Source organism: Macrobrachium nipponense, chromosome 45 (assembly GCF_015104395.2).
Source record: "Macrobrachium nipponense isolate FS-2020 chromosome 45, ASM1510439v2, whole genome shotgun sequence".
Classification (NCBI taxonomy): Eukaryota; Metazoa; Arthropoda; class Malacostraca; order Decapoda; family Palaemonidae; genus Macrobrachium; species Macrobrachium nipponense.
The window spans coordinates 19,101,419-19,121,908 of NC_061105.1; the positions used below are offsets into that span (position 1 = coordinate 19,101,419).

The window sequence follows — 20,490 nt, forward strand, 5'->3', positions numbered from 1 at the left end:
TATGGAATGGGGATAGTTGGTTAGTCTCTTTTCCCCTATTCAAAAGCTTAGGAAATCTGATAAGATAATCGCTGGCGTCAGAGGGAGCGAGAAAGAAACGCTGATCGCCCTATGTTGGCCTTCGAGAGGCTGGATTCACAGAGGTCACGTCCTTCAGAGGGCATTTTCCAAGGACCCTTCCCGAGAGAATCGGTCTACTCTAACAGCCTCACTTCGAGAGGTACCTAAAACCTCTCCGCTCTGAGTCTGGATGCGTTCAGACTGTCGAGAAGCGAGAGGATTTTCAAGATTAATTACAAGTCTCATTGCCAAAGCAAAGCAGTGCTGCATATTTTGCAGTGTACCAATCGGAGTGGGCCGATTCTGGAGATAGTGCAGGAAGAATGACTGCTCCTACACCTCCACCTCTGTGAATTACTTTACCGTCTTCCCCACCTTTCCGTCTGAATTATGGGATAAGCTAACAGTCCCAACGATTGTAGAATATGGAAATATGTTGTTGACGGCCTCTAGGCTCAGAGATTCGGATCTGTCAACACAAAGCCTTCACGATCTTTGAGGTCTGCGGAAATCTTGATGGAACTTAGACGTAGTCTGAAGTTCTTGATGTCAAAGCATTTCGAACCTCTCCTTTCTGTAAACTTAATACACGTGACCAGAAAGGCTAATTTTCTAACCACTCTAGCTACGGCAATGAGGGTTAGTGAGGTTTTAGCCATCATCAAGAGGTTTTGGCTTTAGAGGACATAATTCGGTGTCCCTCTAAGCCTTCCGTTCTTGCTAAGAACGAAAACCCGTCTAACCCTTGGCCCAGAGGCCTGGAGATCAAGGGGATGGCACAAATTATTGGGCAAGAGCCACAGAGAGTCCTGTGCCCTGTCGGGGCTCTCAAGTTTTATCTTGATAAAACTAAAAGAAAGTCAAGGTCATTCGGACAATCTGCGGTGTTCCGTAAAAGACCAGACTTGGCCATGTCGAAGAACGCCCTGGCGTTATTTTTAAGGAGTCTTTCTAAGAGGCTCATTCGTCATGTTTGAACAAAGATTTGAAACCTTTTAAAGTAAATGCTCACGAGGTGAGGGCGCGGCCTCGGAAGCATTTCAACAGAGCATGACACTCAGTAATATCCTGAGTGCCACGTTTGAGCGAGGCAACTCTGTGTTCGCTTCACACTCCCCGACGGGATGTGAAGACGACATATGAGATCTGCGAGTCGCTAGGACCATACATATCCGTAGAAATATTATTGGAGGCAGGAAGCAGCACGAATCCTATCCTATAGAAAAGGGATAGGTGTGCTTTTAACTTTGAAGGGTTGGTCGCTTGAGCGCTTTCCTTTCGTTAGCCTAGAAAGTTATGGGACTAACTTCGATAGGTTAGGTCAGGTGGTGGTTTTAGCTTCGTTGCCCTCACAGTATGGTCAATATGGTCTAGTCACATTGTGGTCACGCTCCCGTTGACAGATCATCTAGAGCGCACCAACTACACAGGTCACTACCTTGTTGGCAACTCTAGTAAAGCAAAAGCAGACCTTCGGTGACAGTAATCAAGAAGTCAGCTATGCTAACAGGTAAGGAATCAAGATGTCAATCATCTGCACTTGAGGTGTTTCCTAATCCTTCTATTCTGTCCCTTCCCACCTCCAATGGTGGGATTCAGCTATATATATATCTGACAGGTAAGTTTCATGAACAAAATGTTATTGTTATGATACAATAAAGTTTGTTCATACTTACCTGGCAGATATATATAATTGAAAGTACCCCACCCACCTCCCTCAGGGGACAGTGGTATGAAAAATCTGAATAGAAAATGGGAATGATTCCTGATATCCGCCTCCCAGCGGCGGGAATGGGTACTAACCACCTGGCCGCCCACTACGTGTGCCGGGAGTTTTGAAATTCTGTCGGACTTCGGAGAATACAGCTATATATATATCTGCCAGGTAAGTATGAACAAACTTTATTGTATCATAACAATAACATTTTTCTTAGTATTTTTGACGATGTTCCGGCTTACGGCGATTTTTGGCTCATGACGCATCTCAAGAACGGAACCCCCGTCGTAACCCGGGGACTGCCTGTACATTAATTCTTTTGTAGCCGATTGTATGTTTTTCTAAGGAGTGATTACAGTGGTCCCCCTGTATTCATAAGGGATGCGTACCAGACCTCCCCTGCGAATATTTAGAACCCATGAATAGTTGGAACCCCGTTAATAAAAATGCTTAAAACAGCCTATTTGTTCATGAATCTTACCTGCCAGATATATATATAGCTGTATTCTCCGAAGTCCGACAGAATTTCAAAACTCCCGGCACACGCAGTGGTCGGCCAGGTGGTAGTACCCATTCCCGCCGCTGGGAGGCGGGCGTAAGGAACCATTCCCATTTTCTGTCAGATATTTTCTGTCGCCGGTGCAGATAACAAGTGTTTTCTGCACCTCCGTCATTGGATTTTGGAACTCTTTGGTCACTTGAGTACGTTATCCCGATTGATTTTTGGTTATTTGATTAGGATCGGTGGTTTTTAGGCATACGCTAATTGTGGATTGTTTTTTATTTTGGCTTGATTTTTCCTTAAACTTACGATGTCTGGATCTAGTTCGACTAGGCAGAGTATGTTGTGTGGAAGAATGCAAGGTTAGGCTACCGAAAACTTCGGTAGACCCTCATACAGTGTGCGCGAATTGTAGGAAACATGTTTGTATGTTTGATGAGCGCTGCAACGAGTGTGAAAATATGTCTGATTCTGCGTGGAAGGCTTATGAATCATAGGTACGTAAACTAGAACGTGATAGTGGTAAGGAGGTCTTCCTCCAGGCGTGTAACACAAGTTACCCGTCAGTAGAATTACCCCTCCAAACCGGACCTGTGATGCCTTCGGGCCCTACAATAGTGTCTTTGGAGGGTAATACCCTATCTGTGATTCTTAAATCTCTGCGTAGCCTGGAATCATGTTTGCATTGGAAAGTTATAGTAGTGTAGTGAAGAATAGTGATAATGCCATGAGTGTTCATTCTATCGCGTAAGCGTATAATTTCTCATTGACAAAACACTACCGCGTGATGGCTCTCCCTCCTACCGGTCGGTGAGGCAGAATGTAGTAGGGAGGTAGCTGTCAAGATGTCTAAAATACTCTACGTTTGTTCATAAAACTTGTACCAGTCAGATATATGTATATATATCTGCCGGGTAAAGGTGAACAAGCGATGTTGTATCATAGTAATATTATTTTTGCCCTTACGGTCATATACTATCAAACTGTTGTATGGTTCAAGTTATATACTCATACCAATAGTTACTCCTACGGAGGACAACCGAGAGTACGATTATTCTTATTACATTTAATCGGTTCTCCCTGCACTATTACAGGGGTTGCCGGTTTCCCATATTTTTAACATTTAAGGTATTGTTATGACAATACCAAGTTAGCCTTTTATATTTAGCAAAATTCAGTTTCGCGTAAATATACTAGTTTGATGGATTTTGTTTTTCTGCTCTATAATGATAGTAAACCTATTCATTCGTGATGTGGTGGTGTAGGTGGCAACTCAGGCAGAGCAGTGCGAGAACGACGAACGTTTCTCAAGTCTGCTGTCACTAATGCGTAATGCCAGTGCTCAGTTTCCATCTGATGTCCTGCTATGCGCAGTAGGTTACGTCTCCTCTCTCTCCTGCGGGATTGACGGACTAACCGTATTTCTACCCTACAATCACGGCCTTAGCCTTGGGTTGAAGGAATTCTAGCATACATGGCTAAACATCTTCACTTTGCGAGAATTTTTTCATTAAAAAAAAAAAAAAAAAAAAAAAAAAAAAAAAAAAAAAAAAAAAAAAAATTATATATATTTGTGTATGTAGTATGTGTATATATATATATATATGTGTATATGTATATATATATATATATATATATATATGTATGGTTATATATGTATAAATGTGTATGTGTATATATATATATGTATTAGACCTTTTTCGGTCTGTTTACCGCATCATGGTAACAGAATTCTGTCCGAGTCTACGGCGGCATAACACACATGATTTCCCTCGAAACAAGAATGATGTGCAAGAGATGCAGTCAATTAGTTCGCCGAGACGTCCCCTTGCTCGATTATGAAGGGGACTCCTTCCGCTGCCAAATACGACAGCGCCGAGCGCGACGCTCGGCAGGACTCTTGGATGGACGCACAACGTAATGCTTCTTCAGACATTCGCCGAGAATCAGAGAATAGTAATGGATCTCAGGAAGGAGACTTTTAGGAAGAAACAAATGAACAATCTTCTACAGTGTCTTCAAATTACTCCTGTTTAAGTGAAACGCAGCCATATTAGGGAAGGAAACATGCTCGGTGAGGGAATGAATGAATTGCAGGGGACCATTTCCTCGCTGGAGAAGTTTGTTTTCCCTGAATAGACTGAAATTCACACCTCTCCAGTTTTTCCTGCAGAAAAACTGGAATAGCATAGATGATCTAGAAATGATTCTGAACATCTCTCATAGTCAAGATTCGTCTATAGGTGAATCTGTCATGGCTCATAATCTCATAGAATTTGAATCTTGAAAGATTACTTTAGTCTTCAGAGACGTCCTCCCCGCGCAGGAGGTTGGAACTCTCGGAGGGTCTCGCTCCCTCTGAGGAGAACGAAGACGATATAGGTCGCACAGGCGGCCGTCGTCTTTGGTTCCTCGGAGGGGGACGCTTCTCGTCCGTTAGCTCCTTCGTGCTTTTGCAGTCGTCTCTGGGCAATTGGAAGACTTTCTGCAGTAAAAGAGAGCTGAGATGTATGATGGTAGGGTCTCAGGGAGGGGGACGCTTCACGTCCTCTCTCTTTTTCTACTGTGTTGTTGCGATCTTCACCGGAGAGGACGTCTTCCGATGAGTATGCTTTTGTTGAAAGCGCTTCGGTCGCTCCTAAGATATATCCTTGGCGGTCCATGCGAGAAGGAGGAGGGCTTCCCCCTCGCCCAATCGTCTTCTCAAAGGATCAGCCTTTGCCTGAGAAGGAATGTTCTCCATCGAAAAAAGGATGATTGTGTCTTTGCAACAACAATTGTTTTGTTGATTGCAGTGAGAAAGGCAAAGCCACATCGTGAGAGGAAGGTATGATAGGCTGCCAATCAAGAGTAGCAGGCAGTCCCTCTCCTTCTCCTCGTTCCGCTCTTTCGCCAGTTGCCTTGCTCTCTAGTTTTCATGCAGCTCTCCAGAGGTTGTCTAGAGAGCACGGTTACCATCTTCCCGAACGTGTGTCAGTTGAGAAGAAGAAGAGGTCTTGGTTTCGATGGCTTTGAGCCTCTTTTGAAGAATAGTTTCAGCCTGCGGCCCCTCAGTCTCCTCCTTCGCAATTGTTATCTTCGAAGGACGACTGGCGGCTCATTCATGCCTCCACTCAAACGCGGTGTCTGAAGGATTTTCAAACAACTTAATCGTTGGTGAAGTCCCTGGAAACTACTGGTGAATTTCGAAAAGTCACATCTGATCCCAACCCAATCCATCGTGTATCTGGGGATTCAGATGGATTCAGTGGCTTTTCGAGCTTTTCCGTCCCAGGGACGTCAGCAGCAAGGCTTAGACAAAGTGTTACCTTCCTAAGGAAAGATTCGTGCTCGGTAGGGAGGTGATGAGTCTAACTGGGGACCCATTTCCTCGCTGGAGAAGTTTGTTTCCTTGGGGAGACTGCACCTCAGACCGTTACATTTTTTTTTCTCAAGTACAATTGGAAAAAAAAAAAAAAAACCAAGAATCTACACATGATCTTGGAAATTTCAGGAGAGGTAAACATCACTTGAAATGTTGGCTAGATCCAGTGTAGCTGTCGGAGGGCGTGTCTCTCAAGCTTCAGAGCCCCGACCTAGTGTTGTTCTCCGACGCGTCCACCACGGGATGGGAAGCATCATTAGGGGGAAAGAAGTGGCAGGCACCTGGAGAGGGAACAGTGTCCTGGCACATAAACCTAAAGGAAATGGCAGCCATCTTTTTAGCTCTCCAGTTTTTTCCAAGAAAAGTCTCCTCGTCGATAGTCCAAGTCAACTCAGACAACACCACAGCTCTGGCGTACTTGAAGAGTAGGGAGGAACACAGTCTCAGTCCCACTTTTTGCTTCTGGCAAAGGAGATCTTGCTGTGGGGCAAAAGGGCACTGGACGTCATGATCCTACGAAGTTTGTAGCATGAGTAGAGAATGTCTGGGCAGATCTCCTCAGCAGACGAGGTCAACTTCTGCCAACCGAGTAGACTCTGCTTTGGAGGTATGCCAAGAGCTGTGGGGGTTATGGGGACGTCCGCTCGTGGATATCTTTTGCGACGTCCAGAACGAAGAGGTCTTCCACTGTACTGCTCCCAGTACTCGACCCATGCTGCAGTGACGATAGACACACTTCTCTGGGACTGGACGGGGATGGACCTGTACGCCTTTCCCCGTTCAAGATCTTAGGGGAAGTCATGAGAAAGTTTGCGGTGTCGGAAGGGACGAGAATGACTTTGTTCGCCCCGTTTCTGGCTGCGAGAGAGTGGTTCACAGAGGTCATGGCCTTTGCAGTAGACTTCCCGAGGACGCTTCCAGTAAGGACAGATCTACTCAGACAGCCCCACTTCGAGAGGTACCACAGAAGCCTCTTCGCTCTGAGTCTGACTGCATTCAGACTATCCAAAAGTTGGCCAGAGCGAGAGGCTTCTATACGTCAATGGCGAAAGCTATCGCCAGTGCAAGAAGAGCGTTTTCCAACGCAGTGTACAATCGAAGTGGATAGTCTTCAGGAGTTGGTGCAAGAAGAACGGCATTTTCCTCCACCACGACCTGTGAGCCAGATTGCTGACTTCCTTTTCTGAGAAGGGATCTAAAACTTGCAGTCTCTACAATCAAGGGTTATAAGAGTGTGCTTTTAGTTGTCTTTAGGCACAGAGGCCTGGACTTGGCGGACAACAGAGACCTTCACGATCTCTTGAGATCTTTCGAAACGATGAAGGTTCAACAACCCAAGTTGCCGTCTTGGAACTTGGATGTAGTTCTGAAGTTCTTCATGTCCAGTCCGTTTGAACCTATGCATGAAGTGCGAGCTTTTATGAATTCTTCTTGGTTCCATAACAATATGTCATAAAGGACATATGAGCTGCACTTACGGGAGATGCAATTCTGTGTTGACCTCCCGTTACACGAAGGATGTCAATTCAACCTACAAGAGATCCTTTTCTCTTGGTTGTTCGTGTCTGCGGATACGTTGCTGGGATAGGGAGCCGACACTGATCCTTAACTAGTGAGTTAATTTTTAGTTTAACTCTTTTTAAAATTAAGCGCTAACCCTCGTGTTAGGATCAGGTGATCGGGATCGGTGTGTGCTCCTTAATTATGCTAATAGGCATAGGGTATATGGTCATATGAGTGGATTAGCACCCATTGACAAATGCCAGTTTAGGCTTTGCCGGTAAGTGATAAGACCCCATCGGCAAACCCACAAGAACTCTTACCCCATAGGTCACATCCTCGCTGAGGCTCTTTGAGACGAAGCAGACTCCTAAGCAATAGCTAGGAAGTCAACCCTCCGTCTGAAAAGATAGGAACCAAGGTTTATAAGAGGTCCTTCTGATAACTTGTGGTGTTTGGTCAGGAAGCCAAGGTTACCAGTGTCAAAGAATGCTTTGGCTCTTTTTCTTGAGGGGCACCATCAAGGAAGTGCATTCATCCTGTCAAGACAGTGATATGAAAGTGTTGAAGGTGAATGCGCATGGACTGAGGGCTATTTCTACGTCGGTAGCCTTCCAAAAGAACATGGCACTCAATGACATCTTGAATGCCACATTTTGCGTAGTAATTCAGTGTTTGCCTCTCACTACCTTCGGGAGGTGAGGATTACATACGAGAACTGCTACTCTTTGGGCCCATATGTCGCAGCAGACAATATATTGGGGACAGAGAGTAGCACTCTTCCTATCTTTTAGAAAATAATATTTTTGTACATGAACTTCCCTGCCAGATATATACTTAGCTTAGGTCTCTGACGTCACGACAGAAAATTCAAAACTCGGCACACGCTACCGGTAGGTCAGGTGATCTACCTACCCGCCGCTGGGAGGCGGGTGTAAGAACCAGTCCCCCTTTCTTGTCAGATTTATTTTCTGTCGCCGGCAGGCTGGACAACACCTGTTGTTCAGTCCTTACGATAGTTAAAATTCGTTCTCGTTGCCGACGATTTGGATTTGGTGAAGTACCCTTTGGTTGTTGGCTTGGCATACGCTTTTTGGACTGTGTTTGGATTTTCTTTGGATTTCTCTTACATATCTATAATCATGGATGATTTTGAAGTTAAGAAACCTAGTTTTATTTAGGGTTTGTTCAGAGAAGGAATGTAAAGTTAGGCTTCCTAAAGCTGCATTAGATCCTCACGTCGGTATGTGAGTCGTGTAGAGGGAAGGAATGCTCTTTTATTAACCCTTGCAAAGAGTGTGAGAATTTGGATGAGGATGGTTGGAAGGCTCTCTCTTCTTATGTGAGAAAGTTAGAGAAGGATAGGGTGCGCAAGGCTTCTTCAAAGAGTTCTAGTAGTGGGGGGAAATCGAGGGTGAGTGAAGTTGACGCTGAGAATCCTGTAGTAGAAGTAGTTCCTCTCCAGTTTCAGCCCCTGCGCCCAGCTTTGAACCCGAAGATTCGTTTTCGGAAGTTGCTTCTGGGAGAGCCTCGATCAGGAGTAAGGAGAGCCTCGCTCGCTCTCGACAAGGTAAGAGTGATGATAGTGCAAGTGATCAGTGCAGTGCCCCTAGTGCAGTGGAGGGTGCGTCTGACCGGCTCACTAACGCTTCCAGGCCTAGACCTCTTCCAGACTCCCAGACCCATTGGAGGAGGAAAGTCGAAAGCCGCAGGAAGGGTAGGGAGAACCCCACCGGTCAGGCGTCCCCTCGGCAGTTCCTGTTGCTCGTTCCCAGGCTGCCTTGGATCGAACCAAGAAGGAGTTATTACGCCAGTGCTTCTCGTCATCTTCGTCGCCTTCTCCTCAGCGTAGATGGAGCGCATCGGAGTCGTCTCGCCCTCTCAAGAGGCCCTGGAAGGATCCTTGCGCCCTTCCTTCCAGCCCGAATCCTTCGCGGAAGAGCCAGAAGTGGAACGCAAGAGAACCAAGATTTCGTCCGGTTACGCTTCTCCTGTTCGCTCTCGGACTTCGTCCCCTGTAGAGGAGTTTAAGAGATCTCCTGCGCGTATCCTGGCGGGTCTGCAGGCGCAGATTGCGGCTTTAGCGGAGTCTATTGCCGGGATTCTCATCGTGGAAGGACGCCTCACTTCCGGTGAAGAAGTCTAAAAACGTTCCTTCGGCTAAATCTCCTTTGGCTAGAAGAGCTTTTGAGCCTGTTAGTAGGAGGTCAGAAGTGCAGGCTGGAGCTCGGGATCTTTCTCCGAGTAGGCTCTCCTCTCTTCCCAGCAAGAGTTGTGAGCATGTAAGGCGTAAGGAGCCAGACAGGCTCTCTCCTCAGGATTTCCGCTCCTCTTCAGTAGGCGCCAAGAGCTTGACAGACGTCAAGAGCCTCGTTTTCGTCAGGAGCGAAGGAAGAGTTCTTCGCCTGGTGGCCACTCTCCTTTTGACGGACGCTCGGAGCCTAGTAGGCATCAAGAGCCTAGTAGGCGCCAAGAGCCTGGTAGGCGGCAACGGAAGTTTTCTCCTCCGTTAGATCACTCCCGATTGGATAGGCGCTCAGAGCCTTGTAAGCGCCGCGCTTCTGACAGGGATTCATCTGTGGATGTTTTCTCTCCCCGTGGCAGGCGTCAAGAGCCTGGCAGGCGTAGTGAGGATGGCAGGCGCCAAGAGCCTAGCAGGCGCAGAGAGCCTGATAGGCGCTCTCCCTTATCCAGACGCTCTTCTGTGGAGTTAGAATCTGTTTCCGACAGTCGGGCCTCCACTTGTAGGCGCTCTCCTAGTAGGCGCTCTCCTAGCAGGCGCTCACCAAGTAGGCTCTCTCCTGGGAGGCGCTCTCAAAGTAGGCGCTCTCCTAGTAGGCGCTCTCCAACTAGGCGCTCTCCTAGTATGGGCTCTCTCCTGGAGGCGCTCTCTCCTGGGGAGGCGCTCTCTAAGTAGGCGCTCTCCTGGTAGGCGCTCTCCTGGTAGGCGCTCTCCCCGTGTAAGCGCTCTCCCGGTGGTTTTTCTTCCAGTAGGCGCTCGCCTAGTAGGCGCTCTCCGAACAGGCGCTCTCCAAGGATTAGCTCTCCTCCGGGCAGTAGAGCTTCTAGACGTCATTCTTCGGTAGAATTTGTTGCTGATTCGGAGGAAGATTTGCCCAAGGATGCTTGGGTCGGTTTCTTCGTATAAGAGACTTACAGACCTCCTCTTGCAAGATTTTTGGGGAGTCTCTTTCGGCCGTTGCTCCTCCGTCTCCTCCTTCCTTATTTTCAACGACCAATACGGCTAAAGAAGTGTCTTCAGTCGTTAAGATGAAGCTACAGTGTCTATGAAGAAGGCTATGAAGAACTTTGACGACTGGTTGCTTTCAAAAGAAGAGAAGGGCAAGAACAGTTTTTCTTTTCCCCCCGTTCCAAGCTGGACGGGTAAGCTGGGGTTTTCTTGGTACGAGTCAGGAGAGGCCCACTTGGGTCTAACGCTTGCCCTCCTTCTTCTGCAAGAATCGGGACTTCTCTTCGTTGGTCGATTCCGCACGTCGCTCGGCGCTGAATTCTGCGAAGACGACGTGGGGTATGAGCGAGTTGGATCACCTTCTGAGGGGAATGTTCCGAGTCTTAGAAGTTTTTAACTTTCTTGACTGGACCCTGGGAGTGTTGGCTAAGAGGACTCAAGAGCAAGACACTCTTTCGCCTGAAGACCTCCACGCAGTTCTGTCTTGCATGGACAAGGCAGTGAGAGACGGTTCCGGGGAAATTGCTTCACTTTTTGGTGCAGGAGTGGTAAAGAAGAGGGCCGTTTTCTGCTCTTTTCTTACCAAGGCGGTTTCTCACGCACAGAGAGCTTCCTTGCTGTATTCACAGCTTTCCCCGCAACTCTTCCCCAAGAAGACTATTAACGATATCTCCAGCTCGTTATCAGCAAAAGCGACGCAGGATATGCTAGCTCGCTCGGCTAGAATTCCGAAACCTTCGTTTCAGCAGAAGACGAAGAAAGAGGCTCAAAGTAGGCAAGAACCCTTTCGAGGAGGACCTTCGTCTCGCTCTTCTTCCTCCAGAGGTTCGAGACCACCTAGAAGAGGAAGGACCTTCTCCCGGTCTATTAGGGCCAAGAAATAGTTCGTGGGTCCGTCCAGACAACTGTGGGTGCCAGACTTCTGAACTTTGCAGATGTCTGGGCACGAAAGGGGGCGGACAACTGGTCCCCTCGCGATCATCAAGAGGGATACCTCATTCCCTTTATTTCGAGACCACCCTTGACCACCACTCCAAGGGCACTGGTGGCCAAATACAAAGACCCACTAATGAATCAAGCCCTCGCTCTCGCGGTAGAGCTGATGTTAGAGAAAGAGGCAATAGAGATGGTTCAGGACCCCCTTTCAGCGGGGTTCTACAACCGTCTGTTCCTAGTTCCCAAGAACTCAGGAGGATGGAGACCGGTTCTGGACGTAAGCGCCCTGAATGTCTTTGTGAAGAAGAGGAAGTTCGCTATGGAGACGACGTCATCAGTCTTAGCAGCTCTTCGTCCCGGGGACTGGATGGTGTCGCTGGACCATTCAGGACGCTTACTTCCATGTGCCGATCCATCCTTCTTCTCGCAAATATCAGATTCATGTGGGGAGGGAACGTTTTTCAGTTCAGGGCCCTATGCTTCGGCCTTTCCACGGCCCCCAAGTATTCACAGGACTTGATGAAGAACGTTGCCCAGTGGCTTCATCTCGAGGGAGTGAGGATTTCCCTCTACTTGGACGATTGGCTTATCAGGGCCAAATCCAAGGAGAAATGTCTGGAGGACTTACGAGTGACGTTGGATCTAGCAGCTTCTCTGGGTTTGCTAGTGAATTTCGAGAAGTCACAGCTATCCCCAGTCAAGAGCGTATCTATCTGGGGATTCTGATGGCTTCTCAGGTTTTTCGGGCGTATCCGTCCCCAGAGAGGATAACCCGAGGTTTGGAGAAGGTAGCAATCTTTCTAGAGAAAGATGTATGCACAGCGGGGAGGGAGTGGATGAGTCTGTTGGGGACAACTCTCCTCGCTGGAGCAATTCGTTTCTCTAGGAAGGTTGCACCTCAGACCCCTACAGTTTCTTCCTGACGAGGAACTGGGATCGGAAGTCTCAAGGTCTGAACTTTGCGTTCAAGATTTCGCAAGAGATAAAGGAGGATCTACGTTGGTGGCTAGACCCTCTATTGTTCAAGGAAGGCCTTTCCTTGCAGGTTCGGAACCCCAACCTAGTGTGTATGCAGACGCTTCGGACAAAGGTTGGAGCTACTCTCGGGTCGAGAGAAGTGTCAGGCACCTGGATGGGGGATCAGGTGTCCTGGCACATCAACAAGAAGGAGCTAACAGCGATTTGGTTAGCTCTCAAGACCTTCGAACCCCTCGTAAAAGGGAAATATGTTCAGATCAACTCCGACAACACTACAGCCCTGGCTTACATTCGGAAACAGGGGGGGACTCACTCTTTCTCCCTGTACGAGACAGCGAGATCGCTCCTCTTGTGGTCAAGAGGAAAGGAACATAAGGCTTCTCACCAGGTTCGTACAGGGAGAAAGAAATGTCAGAGCGGATCTGCTAAGCAGAAGGAATCAAGTCCTTCCCTCAGAGTGGACTCTGCACGCGGACGTATGCCAGGAGCTGTGGAGGACGTGGGCAGGCCCCATCTCGATCTATTTGCGACCTCCAGGAATGCGCGGATAGATCTATACTGCTCCCCTATTGCAGACCCAAGAGCAGTGGGCAATAGATGCATTCCTGATGGGATTGGAGGAATCTGGATCTTTACGCGTTCCCGCCTTTCAAGATTATAGGGGAAACGTTAAGGAAATTCGCAGCGTCAGAGGGAACAAGGATGACGTTGATAGCTCCGTTCTGGCCGCCCACGACTGGTTCACAGAGGTTACTGGAAGGCTGGTGGATGTCCCAAGATCCCTACCTCTAAGAGTCGATCTGCTCAAACAGCCCCACTTCGACAGGTTTCACAAAAACCTCCCCGCTCTCAGTCTGACTGGATTCAGGACCTATCAAGAGTCTCGTCAGAGCTAAGGGCTTTTCGGCAAAGTCTGCAAGGGCTATTGCCAATGCACGTAGACCTTCCACATCTAGAGTCTACCAGTCGAAGTGGGATGTTTTTCGACGCTGGTGCAGGACTCATAAAGTTTCCTCCTCCAGTACCTCTGTGACTCAGATTGCAGATTTCCTTATCTTCCTGAGGGAAAAATGCGGGTTGGTTGTCTCCACCATCAAAAAAAGGGGGGGGGGGGGGGGGGGGGGGGGGGGGGGGGGGAATTTTTACAGGAGCATGCTTTCCTCAGTTTTTCGTCATAGAGGATTAAAACATATCTGAGGACAAGGACCTCCATGATTTAATCAGATCGTTTGAAACGGTTAAAAGAACCTCCTCCTTATGGCCTAGCTGGAATCTTGATGTCGTGCTGCTCTTCCTGAGGTCCTCAAGGTTCGAACCTCCCCATGCTGCTTCGTTCAGAGACCTTTCGATGAAGACTCTTTTTTCTCTGTGCGTTAGCGTCAGCGAAGAGGGTCAGCGAGCTGCAGGCTCTAGAAGGTGAGGTAGGTTTCCAAGGAGGCTCCGCGGTTTGCTCTTTTCTTCCGGCTTTCCCTAGCCAAGAATGAAAACCCTTCTTCGCCGTGGCCCAGGAGCTTCGAAATCAAAAGCTTATCCTCCTTAGTTGGGACAGAAGAGGAGAGATCTCTTTGCCCGTGAGAAGCCTGAAATTATTATCTTCAGAGGAAGAAAAGACTTGCCGCTAATGAGAGCAATCTCTGGTGCTCTGTAAGGGACCCCAGTAGGCCCTTATCTAAAAATAGCACTCTCATTCTTTATCAGGAATATTATTAGAGAAGCACACACTTCTTGCAATCAGCAACAGTTTAACCTTCTGAAAGTCAAGGCGCACGAAGTACGGGCCATCGCGACGTCTTTGGCTTTCAAGAAGAATTTGTCATTACAAAACCTTATGAAGGCCACTCTTTTTGGAGGTGTGAATCAGTCTTCTCTAATCACTACCTAAGGGACGTATCGATTACGTATGATAAGTGTTTTGGGCTAGGCCCGTACGTATCGGCGGATTCAGTGCTGGGGCAGGGAGCTGAAACACATCCTTTTTAATCCTTTTTCCCTGTTAGTTTTAAGTTTGAGTTTTTTGGTTGTACGAAGGAGGTTGCAGGAGGCAGCTCCTTCTTTCGTATACTAATGTTAGTATTTGGTTAGGTGATCGGTTTTGTGCTTGAGGCTCCTTGCAATTGGTAGTGATAGGCTCTGGCATGTAAGCGGTTGATCCCCATTGACCAGATCCTGCTTGGATTCTGCCAAGTAAGTGGACTCAGTTCCCATTGGTAGACCCAAAGAGTTCTTCAGCCATAGGTCACGCCCTCGCTGAGACTCTTTAGGCAACGCAGACTAATAGACAGTAACTATCAAGTCTTCTGCCTAAATCAGGTAAGAACCAGAGGTTTATATTATGTATTCCTTTAACATGTGTTGTCCCCACTTTCTAAGTAAGTATGTGTCTCTTTCCCTCCACCAAGGGTGTCAATCAGCTAAGTATATATCTGGCAGGGAAGTTCATGTACAAAAATGATATTGTTAGTATACAATAAAGTTTTGTACATACTTACCTGGCAGATATATACGATTGATGGCCCGCCCAGCCTCCCCTCAGGAGACAGGTGGAAGAAAATAACCTGACAAGAAAGGGGGACTGGTTCTTACACCCGCCTCCCAGCGGCGGGTAAGGTAGATCACCTGACCTACCGGTAGCGTGTGCCGCGAGTTTTGAATTTTCTGTCGTGACGTCAGAGACCTAAGCTAAGTATATATCTGCCAGGTAAGTATGTACAAAACTTTATTGTATACTAACAATATCATGTTAGTTTGGACTTTTTAATTTTATTTCTTTTTATTTTTTATTTTTATTATGTTTATGTAGGTGTTTAGTTTTTTGTGGTCTTGGGTAGGCCGCCTTAGGCGGCCTTCCCTCCATTAGCCTTGGTTTTACGAAGTTTAACCAGATAGGCTAGGTCAGGTGGTAATGTTTTTGCTTCGCCCTCATAGTAGGGTAAAATGTTTTTGTCACAGTGTGGTCACGCCCCCATTGACAAATCATCTGGAGCGCACCAGCTACATAGGTCACGTCCTTGCTGGCACCTCCAGTGAAGCATTAACAGCATTCGGTGTCTAAACAACACCTATATGATCTGTCACATTGTGGTCACGCTCCCCGTGACAGTTCATTAGAGCGCACCAGCTACACAGGTCACGTCCTTGCTGGCACCTCTAGGAATGCAGTACCGAAATTGGAGGTCTATAATATAGGATCTAGTTGCATTGTGGTCACGCCCCCGTTGACAGATCCTCTAGAACTCAACAGCTTCACAGGTCACTACCTAGCTGGAGTCTCTAGTAAAGCAGATGCGGACTTGGGTGACGGTACTCACGAAGTCAGCTATGCTAACAGTTAAGAACCAAAATATCAATCATATATATGAAATTGTTTCCCAAAATCGAATCTGTCTCCCCCTTCCTCCAAAGGTGGGATTCAGCTATATATATATCTGGCAGGTAAGATTCATGAACAAAATGATATTGTTATGATACAATAAAAAGTTTTGTTCATACTTACCTGGCAGATATATATAATCAAAGTGCCCCACCCACCTCCCCTCAGGAGACAGTGGCACTAGAAAAATCTGACAGAAAATGGAATGGTTCCTTACGCCCGCCTCCCAGCGGCGGGAATGGGTACTACCACCTGGCCGACCACTGCGTGTGCCGGGAGTTTTGAAATTCTGTCGGACTTCGGAGAATACAGCTATATATATATCTGCCAGGTAAGTATGAACAAACTTTATTGTATCATAACAATATCATTTTTATTTTAGTTAAAACTCAAGAGAAACCCACTAAAAACTTTTATACTTGGTTTTTTTTAATAGTTTTATCACAAAAAGTACATTTTATGATGAAATAAATTAAAAAACAGAAATTTGTGGATATTTTTCATAGAAAAATACCACAAATAGGCAAATTTCCCACTAATAAGGGGGGGGGGGGGGATTTGTTCCAGAAAGGAATCTGCGAATGTGTGAGTTTGCAAATCTGGAGAATGTGAATACAGGGGGTGCACTGTATTGCATAGGAGGAAAATTGTGGAGAAAGGAAAACACTCCTATAAGGAACTATGTAGAACTATGTAGTAACTCCTTTCCTTTGTTTGATAAGTTGGGAGGGGTTTCATCTCCCTGCTACAGCTTCATGTTAGATATGAACAAAGCAAGCTCTGTTTGGGAGTTGCAGCATTTTGTGGTCAAAATTTTGTTTATATTGCTCAAATTGTTTATGGGATACTGTATTTTTATGTACAAGCAGATCAGCAATCTTTTCCCACATTATCACTGCAGTTGCTATATTTTTTTCAGATCTTCAACCCAGTTTGTTGTTAATGAGTGTTCTGGCTCCTCCGAGGTTGTCGTCTACCATTTTATCACCTTAAGCTCTTTGTATGCATGCCAGTTTTTTTAAACCTCTTGTACCATTTGAATTCTGCTGTCTTGTATACCACCTGTGATGTATTGAGTCTACATGGTATTGCCTTCACCCCTCACCTTGTTACATCATCATCATGAATGCTTACCAAACTGTTTCCTTTCCACTCACTGTACTTATTTGCTTACAAGTTTTTCAGTCATTTCTGCTTCATTCCATGCATTTTTGGAGGAAATTCCCTTTCAAAATTTGTAGTAGCATCCTGCCAGGTTGTAATTCATGTTTCATGACAGTATGCATCACTTGTGGCGTAAGTTTTTGCATTACATTACCCACTGTCTGTGTAATATTAGTCTTCATATTTTTCACTGTGCTCAGTCATGTGCCTTTGTCATTTAGAAAGAATGTTACACAACTTGGTAATAAGGCTGTACTTACTATAACCTTTCCTGCACTCTTACACATCTTGGTACTATGCTCTAACAAGTTTATGACTCTTCATGTTATTCAGAGTTGGCCATTTATTTCCCCAATCTTGTTCCTTTTTGTGATGCTTTCATGATCAGTACTGTACTACATTTGGTTAACTGGTTTTACTTAGATCTTGGCTATTGGTAGTCATTCCTGGTGGTTCCAAAGTAAGATTTTTCATATTCCAACAGGCTCTCCGCACCTCTGTGGGCTCTCTTTATCATCCTTGGCAGTTCATATAAATTTTCATGTCACTTCTTGAAGTATTTCCTTCAATGTTTTGTTTTTTCAAGTTTATCTGAAAACATGAAAGATTATTAAAACACTTGTCTTATGGAATTAGACTTCACCAGTTATAACTTCATACTATTCCATCTAACTGAAATTTTTGTCTGATCTGCAGCAAAACAAAATGAAAATGTATGCTATGTTAAGTAGTGATTTTTCCCATAACAGCAAACATCTAACTTTTGGGATAACTGTTGCTCTACTTTCAAGAAGAGTTTTATCCTGTCTCTTAGTCCAGGCTAGTGAAATGGCAACAGTTAAAATACAGGTGAATTTTGACATACAAAAAGGGTATTCATTGTGGGAAGTTTTGAAAATGAACTGGACAATCTGATTTCTTATTGTTTGTGATATATTCATTTTATATGTTCATGTTATGGAAGAGCGAGGGACCTTAACTTGTTTGTTAGTACTCTTCATAATTTAACTATTAACTGTAAAGCTTGTGTATATGAAATGGAAACATTAAATTCTTTATTTCTTGTGCAGAAAGCAATGACTCCTGCAAAGTCCAGAGCACGTCCTTATGTGAATGGCGAACGCACAATCGAAACTCGCAAACCCAAGGGCATTTCGTACAGTGAGCTGGATGAGGATGAAGGTGAGTTATGTTGTGAACTGAATATACAAATGTAATTTTTTTTTTATGGCTAGTAGTATAGTATTTTAGAAATTTGACCTGAATTATTTCTTGTAACTCGTATTGGGTATGTGTTTTTGTTTTGTTTATCAGGAAGGAGTCTATTATAAAAAGATAAACACAGAATATTCATTTGTGTAGAGCATCTTCACATTTAGATTATCAGGTATCATACAACGAAATAATTTCATCGGAATTATCATGGGCAATTATTCAAAAATTTTTTGCAAGGATATGCAAAAGAAAAAAAAATACATTTCAAGCTGATTAATTATGGGAAATGAATGATGATCATCTAAGATTACAGGCAGTCCCCGGGTTACGACGGGGGTTCCGTTCTTGAGGCGCGTCGTAAGCCGAAAATCGTCGTAAGCCGGAACGACACTTGGAAATATGCCTTAAACTAAGAAAAAGTTAGAGACCTTACCTGTGTGACATGCAAGTATATTGCATGATGTGTAGTGTGGTTATTTCAATGGCAAAGGATGGTTCTTGAAGGTATAATTCTTTATTAAACTCTTGTGACACTATAAAGCACAATGTACTACACTTAATCCTTAGGTTAGATTATACACTAAACACTATATTATGCACTGTACACTTCGTAGTAGTATTTGGTAGATCCTGGAGTACACTAAAATCCCAGTCTGGTAGCTCTGGAAGGTAAAAGTATAACACAATTAGTACAAAATACTACACAAAGTCCTGAATGCAATATGTAAATTATAGATATCGGAAAGTAAAAGAGTTAATGTATGTTAATTAATTCCATTACTTTTAGTTTATAATTCCTTACTTTGAGTTATATCAAGAGTAAAAAAGTTAATGTATGTGAATTAATTCCTTACTTTTAGTTTAAAGTTGTCCTGCTATGTAACCCTGGATGCACAAAGTCTTATGTGGCCCCATAGCCTACATCATTCAGGGGGTTCTGGAATGTACAAAAAATAATTAGTATGTCAGTAAGTATCTATGCATAGTAAGTACATACAGTAATATGCACCATACAGTGGTTTAATATCACATATATAACATGTATAAAACTTAGTTTAATGTATGTTAATTAATTCCTTACCTTTAGTTTAAAGTTGTCGTTCAATGTAACCCTGGATGGACAAAGTCTTATGTGGCCCCATAGCCTACATCATTCGGGGGTTCTGGAATGTACAAAAAAATAATTTTGTCAGTAAGTACTCTATGCCATAGTAAGTTACATTACAGTAATATGCACCATACAGTGGTTTAATATCAACTGGTATGCATATTGTAAATGATTGGTCTACACCCCCTGTTCAGCAGGGAGTGTACAGTATGTAATTCCATGAGGGACCTTGATCACTTATCCCATGTGAGAGATCTTGGTCACTTTTTTTTTAGTATGTACGTATAAAACTTACTTAATGTATGTTTACTACTATGTATAATTCCTTACCTTTAGTACAGTAGTACATAGTTTACAGTTGTCGTGCTATGTTATGTACTAGTAACCCTGGACAAAGTTTTATGTGGCCCCATAGCCTGCATCATGGAGGGGGTCCTGGTTTTCTGGAATGTACCAAAAAAGTATCAAAGTTAAGTCATGTTATGTATGTTTAGTAAGTTACTACAGTAACCATACGTACAGTGGTTTAAACATGTATGTACATAATCAAACTTGGTTGGAAATTCCTGTAAAAAAAAGTTATGTACGTATGTAATATGTATACTACTGTATGTAAAAACCTTACTGTTCATACTTTGTTACACTACATGTTACATGTGATACGTATACTTTCTGAAGGGTTTTTTTTCCATCCAAAAATGGTGCTTCTACTTGTAGTTATCCCTTGATGACACTTGTAGTAGTAATTTGTTAGTAACAACCTGGAGTTGTGTGAAAAATGTTGGTTCTGGAAGGAAAAAGTAACAAAATTAGTGTACAAAATATACACTACAGAAAGTTGTGAATGCAATATGTTAATTACTGTAGATATATCAAGAGTACTAAAAGAGTTAATGTATGTTAATTTAATTCCTTACTTTTAGTTTAAAGTTGTCGTTCAATGTAACCCTGGATGGACAAAGTCTTATGTGGCCATAGCCTACATCATTCAGGGGGTTTTCTGGAATGTACAAAAAAATAATTTTGTCAGTAAGTACTCTATGCATAGTAAGTTACATACAGTAATATGCACCATACAGTGGTTTAATATCACATATAACATGTAGTATAAAACTTAATTTAGAAATTCCTTACATAACTTACCAACTTTTAGTGAGTCTCAAAGCTGTTACCTAGGTTGTGGGAGATGGAGGTGGAGGTGTAGAGCATTTCATGATAAGGATGCATTCCAAACCTAACTTCAGTGTGCTTTATCACAGATAACAGGCTAGGATGATGGGCAGTCTGGGGAATGAAGAATTAATATTAAAGGACAGTATGTAACCACTTAGGTGTACAAAATTTATTGTACGTATGCAAACATTAAACACAACTGAGAATTCCTTA

At 44.5% G+C, this 20,490-nt stretch overlaps 1 protein-coding gene and 1 long non-coding RNA gene across 2 annotated transcripts in view; one reads left to right on the forward strand and one right to left on the reverse strand.

Annotated features, from left to right (window-relative positions):
• LOC135214437 (M-phase phosphoprotein 8-like) overlaps positions 1–20,490 on the forward strand; it is a 75,769-nt gene that overhangs the window by 43,638 nt on the left and 11,641 nt on the right. The window contains exon 3 of the mRNA XM_064248729.1: positions 17,852–17,963. Coding sequence (XP_064104799.1) covers positions 17,852–17,963 — 112 coding nt within the window. The remainder of the gene's footprint in view (positions 1–17,851; positions 17,964–20,490) is intronic.
• On the reverse strand, positions 18,305–19,157 carry LOC135214438 (uncharacterized). Its single transcript, XR_010314341.1, has 3 exons — positions 19,078–19,157; positions 18,851–18,933; positions 18,305–18,658 (listed from the first exon to the last, which is right to left on the reverse strand). It is a non-coding gene; the product is annotated as an uncharacterized LOC135214438 (long non-coding RNA).